Genomic DNA, 18,774 nt, shown 5'->3' with positions numbered 1-18,774 from the left:
CCCACCTCAGCCCGGCGCGATGTGTCCGCCCATCCCGGTCCCTCGGCCCGCGCCCCCTCCCCACCCGCGCGGCCCTGCGAGTCTCCTCTCCGCCGCCGCGGGTCGCCACGCGAGGAGGTGGACCCGAGGGGGTCAGGGGAAGGCTGGGGGAGGGGCCGCTGAGGAGCGGGAAGGCAGGGGACCCTCCCCCCGAAATAGAGCTGAGGAATTGGGACTTGCTTGCCAAGGTTTACTAGGGAGTCCACCCCCTGGCTGGAGAGCTACCGTGTCGTCGATCTCAAGTACCCATAACACGCTCCGGGCTAGGTGGGAAAGAAAAAAAAAAAAGTGGAAGTGTTTCTTGAAAAAAATGTAAATGTACTGTGATGCAAATACATTTTCACAAAGGACACTCGGGGCTCGAGCAAGACTAGGGAGACGATGGAAGGCCAGGGGACCCCTCTTCGATTTTAAAAGCAAACATCTCCTTTAAAATAATATATTCGGTGCAGAGACCGGACGTATCATGAATGGCTCCTAAAGCAGTAATTTAGACGGTTCTAATCAGGCTGTTAAAACCAACTCGAGGCGTGCACTGGAAAAGAGCCTGTTGGTTGGGGAAACGCGTTTCCATGCTATGCAAGGCACTCAGCAGGCTTTGTGAACGACGCAAAGTGAATGTGAATGAAATTAAGTGTGGGGCACAGAAGAAAGGCAAGTATAGAATCACTCTGTCTCATTATAAACGGACCCAGGGAATAATTCGGATTCAAGGTTATTAAAGGCCGACATTTCTCAAAGACAGGTCTTTCCCCATGCTCCCACCATTTTGCTTCAATATATGTGTGTCTATATATTTAAATTTACTCGTGCCACCTCAAGTCTTAAACATCCCTGTTTAAACTGAATACACTGTATTAACAATGTTGTTAGGGAGTCAAAATGACAGTTCAATCACCATTGTTCAAAAAGAGGTAGAAAGCACCTTAGAAGCCAACCTTTTGTGACACCGGTTGGGGAGAGGAGGTTAATTGAAGTATTCTGGGACAGAGTACTTCGTACACTTTTTATTGCTTACTCGAAATTTTTTTTTCTTGTGTTTTCTATTGAGTCTCTCAGTCACTTCATCTCAGCTATCCTAATCTACTTTCACTGGCTCTTCTTGACCTTCAAAGACTTCAAGAATCTTAACCTAATATAGCTGTATTCACTCATTGGTATCATCGCCTCTCTTCTCTACATCTTCCCATGAGCCCCATTTCATTGGTCATTTCTATGTGGATGCCTCCCACATTTCCTTAATTTTATATACTGAGAGCAAGTTCTGTTTAACATCGTTTGGCCCCTAACATGCATGTTTGAAACTCCTTTCAAGCGTGCTTTTCAACTCCTGGAGGTTCTATTTCTGCCGTGAGGCCACCTAGGCTCCAAAACCACATCCACCGTGGTCTACTCCTTTCCTTGCTTCATTCTCAAACCCGTCCACCCAATGCCAAATGTTGTACCTCCGTATCTTTTATGATCTCCTGCTCTTCTATTGCTATTGCGACCACACTTGCTTAAGCATCTTTTTTGGCTAGATTACTGCAGACCTCCTAAACCGGCATCCTTGGTTCTGGCACCCCACCCCCACCCCCCACCTTGGGGTGAATCCTTTATTCACAAACACTAATTCATTATCCTAAGGCAACAACTAATCATGTCATTTCCTAGTCAGATATTGTCAATAACTTTTTTTTTTTTAAAGATTTTTATTTATTTTGGGGGCGCCTGGGTGGCACAGCGGTTAGGCGTCTGCCTTCGGCTCAGGGCGTGATCCCGGCGTTATGGGATCGAGCCCCACGTCAGGCTCCTCCTCTATGAGCCTGCTTCTTCCTCTCGCACTCCCCCTGCTTGTGTTCCCTCTCTCGCTGGCTGTCTCTATCTCTGTTGAATAAATAAAATCTTTAAAAAAAAAAAAGATTTTTATTTATTTTGACAAGAGCACGTGAGCACGTGATCGCACAAGCAGCAGGAGGGACAGAGGCAGAAGGAGGAGCAGACTCCCCACTGAGCAGGGAGCCTGATGCACGACTCTATCCCTGGACCCTGGGGTCATGACCTGAGCCGAAGGCAGACGCCTAACCGACTGAGCCACCCAGGCACCCCTTCAATAACTCTTATTTCCAACACACAAGGTTTGTTAAGTCTAGCATTCAAAGTTCTCCAACTTTTACCTGCCTTCCTTCCTTCCTTCCTTTTCTCTTTTTCTTTCTTTCTTTTCTTCCTTTCTTTCTTTTTACAAATATATCTTCCAGCAAAATGGAATTAGTCACTATCTCTTGTGTGTACCCAATTCATTCTTTTGCTTAGGCTTTTCCTCGTGACTAGATTCTAGAAGGCCATTTCCATATATCCAAATCTTACCTTAAGGTCTTAGCTCAAATGCTTTTCTCTCAAGAGAGCTGTGATAATCAGCATCCTTCTTAGGGCACTTAGTACATCAGAGCATGTAATGCAGTTGCTTATGTGAATCATAACGTGACACAGAGAACCTTTAGGACAGGCTCTGCTTACATTTTATTTTTATATCCCCCTCAGTGCCCAGCACACAGTGCCTTGTGTATGCATGAATTACAAAGTTAGGAACAACAGAGGTAATTGGCTGGAGTAATTCGATTGCTAGGTTTTCTCTGGGGATCCTGGGGTAGTGAGTTCAACTCCAGCTGACTTCTATTGTTTTTGGTTTCTGTGCAAAGGACCCCTGAATTCTTCCCGGAACAGTTACACTGCTGAAAAGAAGGAGGAGGAGGAAGGGGAGGAGGAGGAAGAGGAAGAAGAAATCAGAAGAAGAGAAGGAAAATGATTGACAGTGCAGGCTCTATTAACATCAGAAGAATACCCAGATCCAGGGAAGTAGTAGTTGCACTGTACTGGGCATTGCCCAGGGCAAGGATTATCACATTTTCAGACAGTGACATTGGGTAGATATCCACAGAAGGGAACGAGAGTTGCTAAAGGTCTGGAAGTAATGGTCTATCCGTCCATTCGACACATTTTTAAAAGGCATGTGCTCTATGCCAAGCACTCTTCACAAAATGAAGGCTCTGCCCTTCCAGGGCTTACGCTCTAGTAAGTGCGGGGGTGGGGGTGAGGAAGGCAGACACACCAACAAATATTACAGTACACGGGGAGAAACGGACACATAATGTACACAAAATATAATGGAGACAAATATGGCAGGAGAAGCTGGGTAGAGAGGGTGGTGAGGAATTGTCATTTTAGGGACTTCAGGGGAACACTTCCTTGATGAAGTGGTATTTCAGCAGGGACTGAAGGAAGTGAGTGAGACTTGTAGCTGTCTTGGGGGGGGGGGGGTTTACCGGTAGATGCAAAAGGCCTGGGAGGAAATACTAAGTGTTTGATGAACATGGATGTGGGCAGCAGGGCGTGGAAGTAGCGACTACAAATTAAATAGGCCCTCACAGGACAATGGAAGCCATTCAGGGATTTTGGCCAGAGAGCAAGCAGATCAAGGGAAGCCAATTAGCTGGCGATTAACAACAATCTGAGAGATAACAGTGGCTTTGGCCAGAGTAGGGGCAGAAGAGAGAAATAAATGGTTGCTTTTATAACAGGTTTTGAAGGTAAAGCTGTCAGGATTTGCAGATTTGGAAGTGGGTTGTTAGAGAGGGATCAAGAATGAGTCACAGTGGGGCACCTGGAGGGGGAGGGGGGCTCAGTAGGTTAAGCATCTGCCTTCAGCTCAGGTCGTGATCCTTGAGCCCAGAGCCCTGAGTCTGCTTCTCCCTCTCCCCTTGAGCCCCCCCACCTTGTGTTCTCTCTCTCTCACACTCTTTCAAATAAATAAAATCTTTTTTTTTTTTTTTTAAAGATTTTATTTATTTATGTGACAGAGAGACAGCCAGCGAGAGAGGGAACACAGCAGGGGGAGTGGGAGAGGAAGAAGCAGGCTCATAGCGGAGGAGCCTGATGTGGGACTCGATCCCGGAATGCCGGGATCACGCCCTGAGCCGAAGGCAGACGCCTCAACGACTGCGCTACCCAGGCGCCCTCAAATAAATAAAATCTTAAAAAAAAAAAAAAAAAAAAAAAAGTTCCAAAGACTGGAAGGAACAGATTTGCCATTGATTTAGAGAAGATTTAGGGTGACTGGGGGCTTAGGGTGACTGGGGGTGGGAATGAGGAAAAAAGATAAGCTTTAAAGATCTAGGTAATAGAACAAACAGTAAATGGTTGGAAGAGGCAGGAGGAAGAGAAGATAGGAAGACAGTTGTGTAAGGACTAGAGGGCCTTCTTTATGGTGATCACTACAAGTAGTCAACACATGCTTCATGTGTATCCGCTATGGGGACACAGAGGAACTGTGGATTTATAAGGACCCTTCTAACTTGCTTAAACATTCGAGTTTTATGTTTTATTAACATTATGTAAGAAGGCAGAGGTACATCTATTATCTGGTACCAAATCTTTTTGCTTTCCATTATTTCTAAAAATTCAAGTTAAAAAAATCAAGATTTCAGTTTAAATCTGAAAACCTAATTAGAAAAAAAGTGCTAAGAATAGGGATCTTGTTTTATACCAAAGCTGAGGGCATAATAGGCACTTAGTATGTGAGGTACAAGTAAGAGCTGTTTCAAGGCTTTCGATAGATTTTGCCTAACTGCCCCTTGAAGATGTATTTTCCATTCATATTTCACGCACCACGAATATGAGGGGACTTATTTCCGTTCAACTTTGCCATTACTGACACAGTTACACTGCTTCCTACTTGTTTTTCTACGACTTCCACTGTGATAGGTGACAATTAGCACCTCATAGTTATTTGGGTAAGTAATGGGGCTCTATACTTTCTGTGCTTTATTAGGCATCTGTATTATAAATTTTAAAAAAATTTTATAAAATTTTTAAATTTATAAATTTTATAAAATTAAAAAACAGTGGTATGTTAGTTTCAGGTGTACAAAATAGTGACTCAACAATTCCATACATCACCTGGTGTTCATCACAGGTGCTTTCCTTAATCCCCATCACTACTCCACCCATCCCCCCACCCACCTTTTTTATGAATTGCATTTTAATATTTTTGCTCATTTTTCAGTTTTTTTTCCTCCAACTGAAATTTCTTCATACACACTGGATATTAAAACCGTACACACATTGCAAATATTTTCATTTTCCGCCATATAAAACCTTAAGATTTCCTTTAATGTTGCTTTGCCACGTTAAACATTTTGCAAGTCACATTTAATAAGTTCATTCAATATATAATGGATTACTGATTACATATGTAAGAATATGTACTAAATATTATGTGTGGGTACCAAACAAAAAACCAAAAAGCATCCAATTTTCAGGCACATTACAATCATGAAAGGTTGTTATATGCACATTTAGAATACAGTATGCAGAAGGGCTGTAGTAGTGGAAGTTTGCTGCGTGTGCTTCTGAGGGAGAGTACCCTGAATGCTTTAGACAGGCTTTAAGGAAAAGTCAAAATCAGAATCAGGCAGAGAGGTAAGCTTTGACGCGGGGGAAGTTCTACGTACATGTCCACAAGTGAAATGCATGGGCAGATGTCAGAAAGCACAAGGCACATTCAGGGAACAGTGAATAGTCAGCGTGGGTTGGATGATATTGTAGAGAAAGACTACACCTGCTGAACAGTTTTGAATACTTTCCCTTCCATTATGTGGTCTGTAGCTGCCTTCCCCAGTGCCAGAAGCTTACCCAGGATATTATAATCCTTGGAAAACGAAGCAGAAGCCACAGGAAGGGCGATTTTCAGTTTCATACCCCCTGCACACCACAGGCCTGCCCACTTTGGGTTTCGCACAGATGAATCACCTTGACTGACGCCATACAATCTAAGGCAGAGTCTGCGCTTTCAGTTCTCTAATCCGAGAAGAACAGGTATTTAAGGTCCCTGGAGGGTTCAAACTTCTAGGAAATCATATTCCACGAAGTATCAAATCTTATTTGGCCCACACATAAACATGCTCAGCTTACCTTAGACCCTAACAATGGGGACACCTCATGATGCAATCCTTGGCATGGATATCGTCAAAGGCGAGAGCACAGGACTCCACTAGTATACAGCTGGGTCACCACTGCACAGGATAAAGCATGACATCACAGACATCGATTTTCTCATAAACATGGAAAACTTAAAATGTAACTGGAAGGTCCGGTTGCCCCCTACCCCCTGGTTCAATTACAATGAAGACCGTTTAAACCAGAGAGCTGCAAAAATACCTGTGAAGTGTATTTTACTTTCTAGTCACTCAGTTACTTGTGAGATCCATGCTTAGAAGCAAATGTTGCAAAGTCAGCACGGAATGATTAAATCCTTTGGGTAAGGATTTAAGAGATAACAGTGTAAATAAGGTTTGAAAAAAAATGTAAAGTCCTATATATTCTTCAAGGTTATTAGAGAGGAAAACAGGTAAGGTATGGGGTACCTGGGTAGCTCAGTCGGTGAAGAGTCTGCCTTGACTCAGGTCATGATCAGGGTCATGATCCCATGAGCCGGCATTGAGCTCCCTGCTCAGTGGGGAGTCTGCCTCTCCCTCTCCCTCTGCTGCTGTGCCTGCTCACCCTCTTGTGCTCTCTCTCTCTCTAATAAATAAAATCTTTAAAACAAACAAATAAAAAAAGGTAAGGCATGTATATTTAGCTAACCTTAGATTTAATTAAGTTATTTAGATCAAAAAAAGAACAATTAAGTTGATGTTACAAATTCAAACTCAAGCAGTTCTGATTGCTGAGGTAGTAAATATTCTATTCCCTGAAACCTTAGTGGCAAATTTAATATAATTTAAACACATTTTTGCTACATGTTAAATATATATGCATATAAATAAGTAAATATATTCACACCCTTCAATAAACTATAAGTGGACAAAGCTGGAGAACAGATACTTTCCATAACCAACTATTTGATTCAAAAATACACTTCTCAGCTCTCAACATATATACAAATTTCTTACCTAGTCTTAAAAGATAAATTTGCAGAATGCGACCTATATTATTCCAGCACTAACTACTAGCTAAATTAATTTATTACACAGGGACATCAGTATAAGGGAACTTAAGAATTCATTCTGGATACACCATATGTTAACTAACTGAATTTAAATTAAAACCCAAAAAACTAAAAAATAAAAAATTCATAAAAAAAATTCATTCTTGGGCAGAAAAATGAGAACTGAACAGTGATTTCATCACTAACTGAATTGTTCCTTAGCATACCCTAAGGCTAATACAGGGCAGATCATTAACCATAAAGTACATCGTGGGATTACAGGGATAAAAGTGTAGTTCAAAGTCTTCTGACAAAATCATACATTCCCATTACCTTTGAAAATAAACACTCAGAATTCTTGTATTTATCTTAGATCCTGTTTGGACATTCCATTCAATTTATTGGAATGCTTTTCGAAATGCTGCATTACCATTATAATACAGAATGATATAATACAGAATCTCACTTCAAGCAATTAACAGTCTAATAGAATCAGGGAAAATGGGACTTTTAGTCATAGCATGAAATACATATGGAACCTAAGGCTATCCAATTATTCGAGTGTTTTCAAGTTAGAAAACAGATTACAAAAAACTCAAAGATGTTGCCAGGTTTACTGAGTGCTTCTGACAATGTAGAAGACAGACATAAAGTAACACCACAGTTAGAACCATTACGACTCACAATCACTTAAATGATAGGACTGAAAAGAGTTGTATGACTCAATTGTCACAATTTGTAAAATTCCTTCTGTTTTCCCAATAAAATAATTCTAAACCACGCATATTCTCTAAAGTAGCTTTTCAGTGTGTCAACATGCTTTCTGTCTTGGCTATGTTTGCTAGAAATTAGCAGGAATCGCTTTTTTCCTCCATTATCATCTGGCAAAAGGTATAAAACCAAACCGCTTAACTCCTTCTGCCAGCTAGGCTGCCCCCTACTGGCCTGTAAGACACAGAGCCAGCAGGTCAGTGGGACTACTACCTAACGCTGTAGATCTAACCATACAGGAGAAAAGGCATAACCCATTGCTCAGACTCCCTGAACATGCACGAAAAGAATCCTTTAGAAAACTGACTTTCACAGTGGGGAAAAAAAGCAGCTGAGTGTTCTTTCTACAAGTAAACAATTTCAGTCACTAAGAACTGATAACAATTCTGGTTGGTAACAGTCTTAGTCTCCCTTTTCAACTCCTTGGCGGCCGATCTGGAGCAGTTGTAGTAATAATGGGTAAACTGTAAAGCCAATCTTTTATGATGATTTGTGAATTAATACAAATCACATTTTTGTGAGTCCATCTACTCTATGGATTTCTTTATGCATAAACATGATTCATAGCGGATACAAGCTGTATAGATCACATACACAAGTCTCTTGTCACAAGTATCAACTTTTTCCAGAGCTGCTTCCTTTGTGGAGATGCTTTTGGGTAGCAAGAGCTTTTTCTCTGCACTTCATCCCCATGCCTGAGACTTGCAGTAATGTAGGACCAGTTTACCGTCACTGCCAAAGCACTACAAAAAGAAAAAAAGGGAATAAATTAAACTCCGTTTAATTTTTATTATTCCTAGATGAAACTAAGGAAACAATGTTACGTATATCCTAAATATCCTCATCCGCCCATGTAAGTTATCTATCTACAAGACTATTTCTTTCAACAGATCCAAGTTACTCTCGGACTCATATCAGTAATCACAAATGTTTAATAAAACCCAGCATTTTAGGCACAGGTGGGCTTGCGTAATATGTATGTCCCTTCCCTACATCTCTGACTATAAGGTATGTACTGTTTTCTAGTAGCAGTGCTAGTGTGTACACTCAATGACTACGGCCACTAAACGCCAGAATGTTGAATAAAGTCATTACGTAGCCTTCCTTTTCAACGTCTTCGGGGGCAGATCTGGATTACTGTACTTCAAAGTCATCTTCTGTTGCTATTATTCATTTCTTAATTCTTCCATCACTATAATTTCAGATCCAACTATGTTCTAAGTGTTAGATATAACAAATAATTCTTTTATGACAGCTAAGAATGGCATATATCTCTTAAAATGTTTTGAGCTTATGATCACGTAATAGACACAGATGTCAGACTCCATCAGAAAACAAAGTACTGATGTATTACCTCATAGAGGGTTCCAACTTCCTGGTCTGGGGAGGGGGCAAAGGACTGATTCACATAAATAAACTGCAAGAAAGAAAAAAAGATGATTCGTTTTTAATGGTATCCTGATTAATCTTCACTTTTCTGGGTTTGGTCAGCTATTTCAATTTGTCTTCAGAATTGAAAAAAGCTTTCCTAGACTCCTTCTAATTCTAATAACTTACTCAACTAATGAGATCTCTCATAAAATCAATCATTATCTTCCCTCTGGAGGATTAAAAGTAACAGAATTTCCGGTCCTAGAACACTGGTTCCCAACTTTTTATAACTAAGAAACTTTTAAATATTGTTTTTACAAATAGCATTTGAAGGTTTATTGAAGAAAGTAATTACTGGAAATATTAATTTTCACACTCGTAATTAAAGACAGAATTCTCCTAATGAAATTCTACACACAGCCCAAAATCAAGAAATCTATTATTTGAGCTATTTGTGCACTTTTCTGGAGGGGGGGTAAATGACACACATGCCTGGAGAGATAAATATACATATATTTTACCTTTATCACCTCTGAAAACTCTCAAAGGTACTGAACTTCAGGTGGAGAACCACTACTATTAAGTCACTTTCCGCCATGTGAGGTTAAAAAAAACCAAAGTAACATAAATGAAGTAAAAAGGTAACATAGCCTTGTTCTTTAAAGGATTCACTGTTTAATGCTTCAGTTTAGTCTATTTTTACTAAAACACTTCTAGTACTTAAAACATTTCTGGGCGTGCCTGGGTGGCTAAGTCAGTCAAGCAACTGACTTCGTTCAGCTCAGGTCATGATCTTAGGGTCTTGGGATCAAGCCCCACATTGGGTTCCCACTCAGTGGAGAGTCTGCTTCTCCTTCTCCCTCTGTCCCTCTGCCTGTTTGTGCTCGCTTTTTCAAATAAATAAATAAAATCTTTAAAAAAAACCAGAAACAAAACCAAAAAACATTTCCGAAGATCCTGAAACAAAAGGCCACAGTGTCAAAGTGGCTTTTGATAATTTTCTTTTTTAGAAAACAAAAAACAGTATTTGCAGGTAATTCAATTTTCCTTTGTAATCAAATTCTAAGACTAAAATTTCCTGGGCTTAACATAGTCTTAAAAGAAAAAAACAGTACTGGAATAGGTGCTTGAGAGACACTACATGGGTCCAGCTATAAGAATAAATATTGCTTCCATTTCTCCCCGAGGCAATACAGTGCGGTAATTAAGAACAGAAGCTCTACTGAGATAGATCGAGGTTTGAATCTTGGCTCCAAATACAAATAACCTTTCTCACCCTCTTCCCTTATTTGTAAATGTGGAAAATAACAGTACTTGTGTTTCATGGGGCTGCCGGGAAAGGTAAAATGAGACAGGACACATCATGTATCAGTGCCCGGTGTATGTACTCAACAGACACTAGTTATAAGGATTAAATTATTTCAAAATAGTCCATGCTTATTTATCAATTCATGGTTAAGACTGAGTAATGTTCTAACATAAAAACTCAGAAACTTAACAGAAATGTGTGCATTTTAATGTGAATTTCCTATGATACATACATAATAATTGTGTTTAGCTCCTGGCACTTTGAGTGGACAGAGATTTTACTCTTTGTACATTTTAAATTAGGAGAAAGGCTCTCTATGACAGTTTATTTTAGCAAATAGTCACTGAGTGTCCCTTATGTGCTGAAAACTGCACAAAGTGTGGCCCCTCTCTCTCTCTAAAATAAATACTTTAAAAACCAGCTTTGTTGCATATAAAATTCGTATCTTACAATTTCTTTCCTTATAACTCTGCTATCGACATTTGACGATATTCTAATTTTCTTTCAAAGTCATGTCCTCTTTTTTCCCCTATATGTCCAAAGGAGGTTTTTTGTTTTATTTCAAGCCTGGTTAATCTTACCAGAGTATTTCTTGGTGTTTGCTATTCTTTGTTGATATTCTCAGGTAATTTTTCAATATGTAGTTTCAAATCTTCCTAAGAAATTTCCCTTGATTTTTACTTTTAAATATTCGTTTTGTTCCTTTGACTTTTCAGGGGTTCCCGTTATCCGTATGCTCACTGTCCTTTGTTCATACTCAATTATTTACCTCCTTTTCTGAAATCTTTTTTACCTTTCTTTTTGATTAAAAAAAATTGGCTTTTATTTGGCTCCTGGGTGGCTCAGTCAATTAAGCGTCTGACTCTTGATTTCATCTCAGTGTCGTGAGATCAAGCCCTGCATCAGGCTCCGCACTGGGCATGGAGACTGCTTAAGATTCTCTCCCCCTCTCTGAAAAAAAAAAAAAATTGGTTTTTTTTGCCTTCTATTTTTCCTAAGGCATTATTGGTTATTTGCTCTTATGTTTCTCCTACTTGAATCTCCACTTCTGAAATAACTTTTATTTGTAATTCTTTGCCTGAGATCTGTCACTCAGTTGAGTTTTCCTAATGCTGGTTTCCGTTGTTCTTTCACATCTTGTATCATTTTCTTAATGTCTTTTAGACTCGTTTTGAAATATTAAAGTTACAGTTATTGACCTGTATCACAGGCACATCTTTCTGGCATGCTTTGTCTTTAGGAATGTTATTTTTCTTTCTTATAACATTGTATGGGATTTGACCTTGATGTTTCTCCATTGCTTCTTTTTTTTTTTAAGATTTACTTACTGATTTGAGAGAGAGAAAACACAAGTGGGAGGGTCTGAGGGAGAGGGAGAAAGAATCTCAAGCAGACTCTGCGCAAAGGGCACAGCCTGACATGGGGCTCGATCTCACAACCTTGAGATTGGGACCAAGCAGAAACCAAGAGTCAGACGTTTAACCAACTGCACCACCCTGGTGCCCCTCCGTTGCTTATTTTTGTATGTACTGAGCTTTCTTCAACTTTAGCTTTCCACTCTGCTCCCCTCCACGTTGATCTGGTCTTTCTCTTTCCTTCTTCTCTCATGTTCCTAACCCTGTTCAATTTTGTTTCACTTCCAGAAGTTCCTCTTCAGTGTGGTGTCTTGTCCTGCGAGGGACCCTACTGACTGTTTGGAGAGCCCTCTGGGGCTAGACTGCTCCAGCCACTTCAGCCCTCCTTGGGGCAGAGGCACTGTAATCACCTGCTACTGGAGAGAAGCAAACCCGCTCAGTTTCAGCTACCATACTTAAATTGGCCTCCTCTACCTCCCAGTGAACACCTGCTGGCTAGATTAGGTTCTTCTCTCAGTGCTGCCACGTGCCAATTCTATCGCTTCTTTCAGCACATTTGGTGATACCATGCATTTTAGGGTTCATGAGGATACTCCCTCATCTAGGTTTGTTACAAATACCGATCAACTGTTTTATGGTTTTGCTGTCTAGTCAGCAACATTTTTGTGGGAATTTGAAGATCCAATCATGCCTCTGACACCACTGCTATCTTCACAGAATCCCTAATATTATATTTTCCTTCACATCCATTCTGTTTAAAATACTGTGGAGTACAGCTAGATCAAAGTCAGATGTGAGTTCTAGTTCAGTCTAGGAAAGTGACAAAATGATTCTACTTTTGTTTGTTACCTATTGCTTAAATGGAAAGAACTAATCAGATTCACTACAAAGGTTTAAAGTTCAACCATATGAAATTGCTGTTTTTATGTTATAATGGTTGACTGATGGCAATTTTACATGGTTCAACCTAATACATATGGCTTTCAATCAAGTCCTTTCAGATTGCAGAATATAGGCAACACGAAGAGTCAAGACTAACACTAACATCGGACATAGCATCATTTCATTTTCTATTCATAAATTTCTTACAGTAATGCCTCAATTACTTGGTACTCTTCTGGTTTTGTATTTCATCATCTCTTCAGGCAGCACCCTTAGTACAGACAGCCTCTGCTCATTTCTCTCAAGTCTATGTCCTCGGTCCCCTAACTTCCATTTAGACTTGGATACTAGTCAAGTCCTCTGCTCCTGAGGTTCTAGCTTCCATATGCATGTGGATGACATTATAATCTTCCACCCATCTCTGGCATTTTTTTAATTAAATTCTATATGGCACTCTTACAAAGCAGGCTTTTCTCACTCTAATTGATCACAAAGGCAACTTCCTCTGGAGGAATCTTTGGCTCTATGCTATTCCCGCCTCAAATACCTTCTAGTGATTGACCAACTTGTACTTACTTTTGTACCTATAACCCCTTCATGAGAGCCACTTACAGCTCTCAGATCAGTTTCTTCCTCCTCAATGACAGAAAGAAATAAATTCCAACACATATTGCTTTAATAGATTAATTCACTCATGTTATGCATTCTTACTTCTAAGTTCATAAGCAACTACATCCTTCCCCAACACTAATACATACAAACTCTTAATTTGTATTTTAAATTAAGTGATTCTTCATTTACCTAACTATTCATATACTACCTGTGTTAATACTGACCAAGATTGTGATCTGCAGGTAAAGGTGTCTGATATATTATTTATAACACGTGACCAAAAAATACCAAACATATGTAGCCATTTAAAATTCTGTAGTAAAGGGACACCTGGGTGGCTCAGTCGGTTAAGTGCCTGCCTTTGGCTCAGGTCATGATCCCAGGGTCCCACGATCGAGTCCCACATCGAGCTCCTTGCTCAGTGGGGAGCCTGCTTCTCCCTCTGCCTGCTGCTCCCCCTGCTTGTGCTCGTTCTCTCTTCCTCTCTGACAAATAATAACATCTTTAAAAAAACAAAATAAAATTCTGTAGTAAAATACCAAGTTAAAAACAAATGACATTTAAAATATTAATCCTTAGAACTGCCACCACAAAGTGCTTACCATGTACTATACTATGAAATAGGTATCTCTCTTAGTTCTTTCATGACATTGCAAAAAATATATTGCTTACCTCAAGCAGATTGGGAAGGACCACTGATAACAAAACAAATTTTAAAAAACCCAGAACTTCTCTGTACTAATGTTCTATGAGAGATCTTTCTGCATGGGCATTTAGTGACTTGAGAAAACAACAACAAAAACAACAACACAGTAGATAAAGAAAAAAAAACCCAAAACCCCAATACAGTAGGTAAAAAAGTAGTTCGCACTATAAAAGCAAATCTAAAAATCATTTCCTTTCGGAGTTCCCCAGAATTCAATAAAGTTCAGAAATTCCATCAACAAAAGAAATAAAGACATTACACTAAAGGAACATATGTGGCTCCATATTCATTTCTAAGTACAACAACTATTCATAGTTGCCTAGGAACTACTGTGAATTTATGTAGGGAAATGATCACCGTTGCTCTCATACCAACTGTTCAGACGCCACAAGCTTAAGGAATTTTTTGATGAAGTCAATGAGTCCTTGAATGGTTCGGGTTCGCTCTACAGCCCACTTCTTTGTTTTCATTATAGGGGTGTCTCCCACAGCCTTCAACAGGACATCAACTGTCAAAGAAAAAAACACAGGCAATTACACTGAACCATCCAAAGAAAGTGTGATATAAAAGACTTCAGAAAACTTAAACCTTTAATCGAAACGCAGTTTATGTATTTATGATACTGGAGGCATGTCCAAGATGTAGAAATGTTAGGTAATATTCTTTCTCATCATGCTTTTGTGGATTTTTTTCCCTTGATTCTATAGTCCCACAAAGGTCTCCCCATGAAACTGACCTTTAAAATGCATTTGGATGTAACAGACAATTCCAAAGAGAAGAAATGAAGATAGAAGAAAAGACAGTAGAAAAGAAAATAAGAAAAAATACATTAGATAATGTCATGTCTTTTTTCAATGACCAAACTAGTAAAATTACAACAATAAAAGTGCAGACAATATCACTGTTGGGAAAGCAAAATTGTATATCCTTTCTGGAGAACATTATGGTAATAGATATCCAAACACTGGGGCGCCTGGGTGGCACGGCAGTTAAGCGTCTGCCTTCGGCTCAGGGCGGGATCCCGGCGTTCTAGGATCGAGCCCCACATCAGGCTCCTCCGCTATGAGCCTGCTTCTTCCTCTCCCACTCCCCCTGCTTGTGTTCCCTCTCTCGCTGGCTGTCTCTATCTCTGTCGAATAAATAAAATCTTAAAAAAAAAAAAAAATCCAAATATTTCAAGATATACTTCGACTCAATAACACTTCTAGGAATCTAGTCTAAGAAAAGATGAGATGTGAAAAGAGTCACTTAGAAGGATTTCACCTTTGTTGAAGATTTTATTTTTACAGAAAAACAAAAAAACAAAAACCTTGGAAAACCTAAATATCCAGCAAGTATATTTAGAAGATTGGTTAAATAAAGGATATTACACTCTCTGACAATTTATAAAGCACAAACATTCTAAACTCCCTGGGTTCAAAAATCCTGATTCTGCACTTGCTAGGTATACATATCAGGATAAGCTTGTAATCTCCCTGAGCCACAGTTTCTCCATTTGTAAAATGACGATAATACCATCTACCTCACAAGGTTGCTGTGAGGATTAAATTAGTTAATACATGTACTTAGAATAGTATCAGCTCATAACTCATACTTATTGAACCTTAAGATTATTAAGCTGCCACTAGAGAAACATTATAAAAGCATACTTAACAGTATGACTAAATTATCTAAATGTATTAAACACAAAACAACATGTACAATAGGATATCAATTTCATTAAAACCACTACAGACACATATTCACAGAAATGTGGAATATGCACCAAAATACTACTTCTCAGTAGTGACATTATAGATGATCGCTTGATTTTATTTGTGCTTTTTGTAACCATGAAGTTTCCTACAATAAACTTAATAAAGTAACAAAAAGTATTAAAAAGAAAATACAAGTAGGAGCCTAAAGATTTCAGATAGAGAAATCACGTTTCAATAATCTAGACAGGGATCCCTGGGTGGCTCAGTTAAGCTTCTGCCTTTGGCTCAGGTCATGATCCCACGGATCTGGGATCAAGTCTTGCATTGGGCTCCTTGCTCGGCAGGGAGCCTGCTTCTCCCTCTGCCTGCTGCTCCCCTGCTTGTGCACGCTCGCGCGCTCTCTCTCTCTCTCTGACAAATAAATAAATAAATAAAATCTTAAAAAAAAAAAAAAATCCAGACTACTACAATCAAAAGTAACACTGAAACCAAAATAGTGTACTGCTGCCCCCTGAAGTTAGCTCTACACTACTACATCCTCCTTGTTTCATTTTTGGGGATTAAAAACTGAGATTCCTACCACTTCACTGTAATCAATTTATTCAAGTTTGCCCCTGGAACGAAGGCACCTAGAACAGAGAACACAGACAATTTATCTTCCTGCTAAAGTTTATCTTCCTTTCTCCATTTAATAATTATAGCTTCAGTTATTTAAATATGAATGAATTGGGAGATAACAGAAGATTTTGGTTGACTCAGCTTCCATACCTCCCTTAGTCCCTTGGGACCTATCAATAACTCAGTTGTAACTGGGTATTTCAGTAAAGTGAGGCAGAAAATATTGTGAGTTACATATACAACTGAAGGAAGAAGAGCGGAAAGGCATGAAGCTAGAGAAGGAAAGTTACTGTAGTTATAGCTCTTTTTTTTTTTTTAATTCTAAAGGTGATTTGCTTTGAGTTCTCAACCATAGCTATACATTAGAATCAACACTTACAAGAATACAGGTATCCTCATCAATTACATGAAGATCTTCTGGAAGTAGCTCTCCCAAGTAATCTTAATTAGTTCCTAAGGACTAACAACCTTGGTCAGCTTCAGGAATCTTTATTCTTCTGTAGCTTAAACTAAAGGTGGAGCATATGAAATAGTGAAGCTTCTTCCATCAGAAGAGGTCTTCAAAAAAGGATGACAACTTCAGGGTAGAAATTCAATAGCTAGAAACTAAGTTTTTCATCACAGAGGCAAACTCAAATGCTCCCAAGTGCCAGAAAATGAAAATACTACTTTTCAATGGTGGTTTAAAGAAAGAGAAAACTATGCAGACCAAAGAAAACATGCCATACAACCTGAGGCCATATCTGGGTTATGGGCCATTCATTTTTTGCTTCTGTTTTACTCAGCTATCTTCAGGGTCAAGTAGTAAGCTTTTGTCTAAGGCTGTCAAAGCCAACCCCCCGCCAAACAAACAAAACCACTCCACAACAACAAAAAACCTTTGAAAAGTCTGTTTCTGCTTATAGTAAAATGAAGGAAAAAAAGAACAAGAATCTGTAAAAATCATGGAATTCTTCACAAAGACTCTAGTGCTTCTTTACAGAAATAATCACAGGTTTCTGTTACTCTACTAGGGCATCACGTGGAAATGACAGAATAAGTTTCCCCCCAAATGTAGAGGTGGTCTGACTTAAAAGGGAGAGGGTGCCAGAAGACAATTCTCCAAAAGCAGCAGAAACTGAAATTCTACTGAAAGGCTGTGCGATCACAGAGTAGAAAACATGCCATAGCTATACTTTAAAACTGTGGACTGAGAAAAACTGAGGCCTAGGATCAACCAATCCAAATCATAAATCGCTGATTTGAGGATTTTCTCAGAGGCAACTCTACATAGAATGCTCAAGGACAAGTGACTTCCTTAGGATTTTCCCTGTTTTACAATGGGCAACCAATTCTCAAGCAATGAAGCGTTGATAACTAATTCAAGCAATGAAATGACTCGCTTATAAAGGTTCCAAAATGGTCTTGGGGCGGGGAGGGGAAGGCGATGCCTATGCTTAGATTTTCTCTTAACATTCTTCATACTTGGTAAAATTTGTTTTTTTGGTACACGGAGTGAATTCACACGGACTTTGATATAAGAAACAGCGAACTAGCCGGAAGCGTGGATTCTAATCCAGACTTGCTACCGACCATCCCTAACACCTTAAGTCATTAATCAAATAATTACGTCTCATAGTAAGTCCCTGGGGTCACCCGAGATCCCACTCAGCTCCCACCTTCAACAAGCCGCAGTCCGGCCAACTCAAAAGAGTGGATGTACCGTGGCAGCCACGGACCCGCACCTCACCGCGAAGGTGCGTCCAGAAGTGGCTCTCCTGAGAAGCACTCAACTCAAAGGTCCCGAAAGCCGAAAACCACACTTCCTCTGTCCTCGCTGGTCAAAAGCCACGACCAGGACCAGCCCTCCTCTAAATTTTGCTCCTTTATTGCCCGCCAGGGACCTAGTCGGACGCAATCTCAATCAACCTCCCGCCCCTGCCTAGAAAGGAACTGCTCTCAACATTACTTTTTTTCTTGGTGTCTCCGGCAGGTTCTTCTGTCCCCGGGGAGACCGCGGCGGAAGAAGGGGGCTCAGGAGTGGCTGTTTCTGGGGAGACCTCCGTAGGTCCTTCGCCATCAGCTGCAGTTGAGGGAGGGAGCTGCAGCGCGGAATCCGGCTCCTCAGCCATCTTGCTCAATGGCAGGCGAGGGCGGAAGTAGTGGCTCAGCGCGCTCAGTGGGCGGGCTTTACGCCGGGGGCGTCGCTAAGGTGGCGAGGGGTGGTGGTGGTGGGGGGAACCCAACTTAACGGTGAAAGGTGGAGTTGTCGGTTGGTCCTCTATGTGGAACGTGTCGCAGAGCCCCGGCTGTTGCTACCGCAACTAAGCTTTTGCACATCAACAATCCTCCGGAAGAAGTCTGCAAACCTTTCACCCGCGAGCCGCCAAGTGCGCAGGCGCCTCTCTGACAAGCGGCCGCGGAGCTGGAGATGTTTCCGCTTCCCTTCTCGCCGGTCCCGCTCCGGCCCC

General features: G+C 40.3%; 1 protein-coding gene across 2 annotated transcripts; it reads right to left on the bottom strand.

Annotated features, from left to right (window-relative positions):
• Window positions 1-5,166: 5,166 nt before the first annotated feature.
• Window positions 5,167-18,772, bottom strand: ATG12 (autophagy related 12). Of its 2 annotated transcripts, XM_045794891.2 has the most exons (4): window positions 18,273-18,703; window positions 14,381-14,517; window positions 9,129-9,191; window positions 5,167-8,517 (listed from the first exon to the last, which is right to left on the bottom strand). In XM_045794891.2, the coding sequence occupies exons 1-4, from the start codon at window positions 18,433-18,435 to the stop codon at window positions 8,458-8,460; spliced, it is 423 nt and encodes a 140-aa protein (XP_045650847.1). In that variant the 5' UTR covers window positions 18,436-18,703; the 3' UTR covers window positions 5,167-8,457. The 2 variants fall into 2 exon arrangements, with proteins under 2 accessions (XP_045650847.1, XP_045650848.1); XM_045794892.2 differs by lacking the exons at window positions 5,167-8,517; window positions 14,381-14,517 and having other exon boundaries at window positions 9,130-9,191; window positions 18,273-18,772.
• Between the last annotated feature and the right edge of the window lie 2 nt (window positions 18,773-18,774).

Source organism: Ursus americanus, chromosome 5, assembly GCF_024610735.1.
Source record: "Ursus americanus isolate L20-20 chromosome 5, mUrsAme1.1.p, whole genome shotgun sequence".
NCBI lineage: Eukaryota > Metazoa > Chordata > Mammalia > Carnivora > Ursidae > Ursus > Ursus americanus.
This window is presented reverse-complemented; position numbering and strand designations above follow the sequence as displayed.

Bases quoted from the DNA above. Each gene is read 5' to 3' on its own strand.
- ATG12 (XM_045794891.2), bottom strand. From the start codon at position 18,435: ATGGCTGAGGAGCCGGATTCCGCGCTGCAGCTCCCTCCCTCAACTGCA. The intron at 14,518-18,272 runs GTAATGTTGAGA...TTTCTTTGACAG, and splicing joins CGGAGACACCAAGAAAAAAA to TTGATGTCCTGTTGAAGGCT. The intron at 9,192-14,380 runs GTATGAGAGCAA...TCTTTCTTGCAG, and splicing joins TTGTGGCGTCTGAACAGTTG to TTTATTTATGTGAATCAGTC.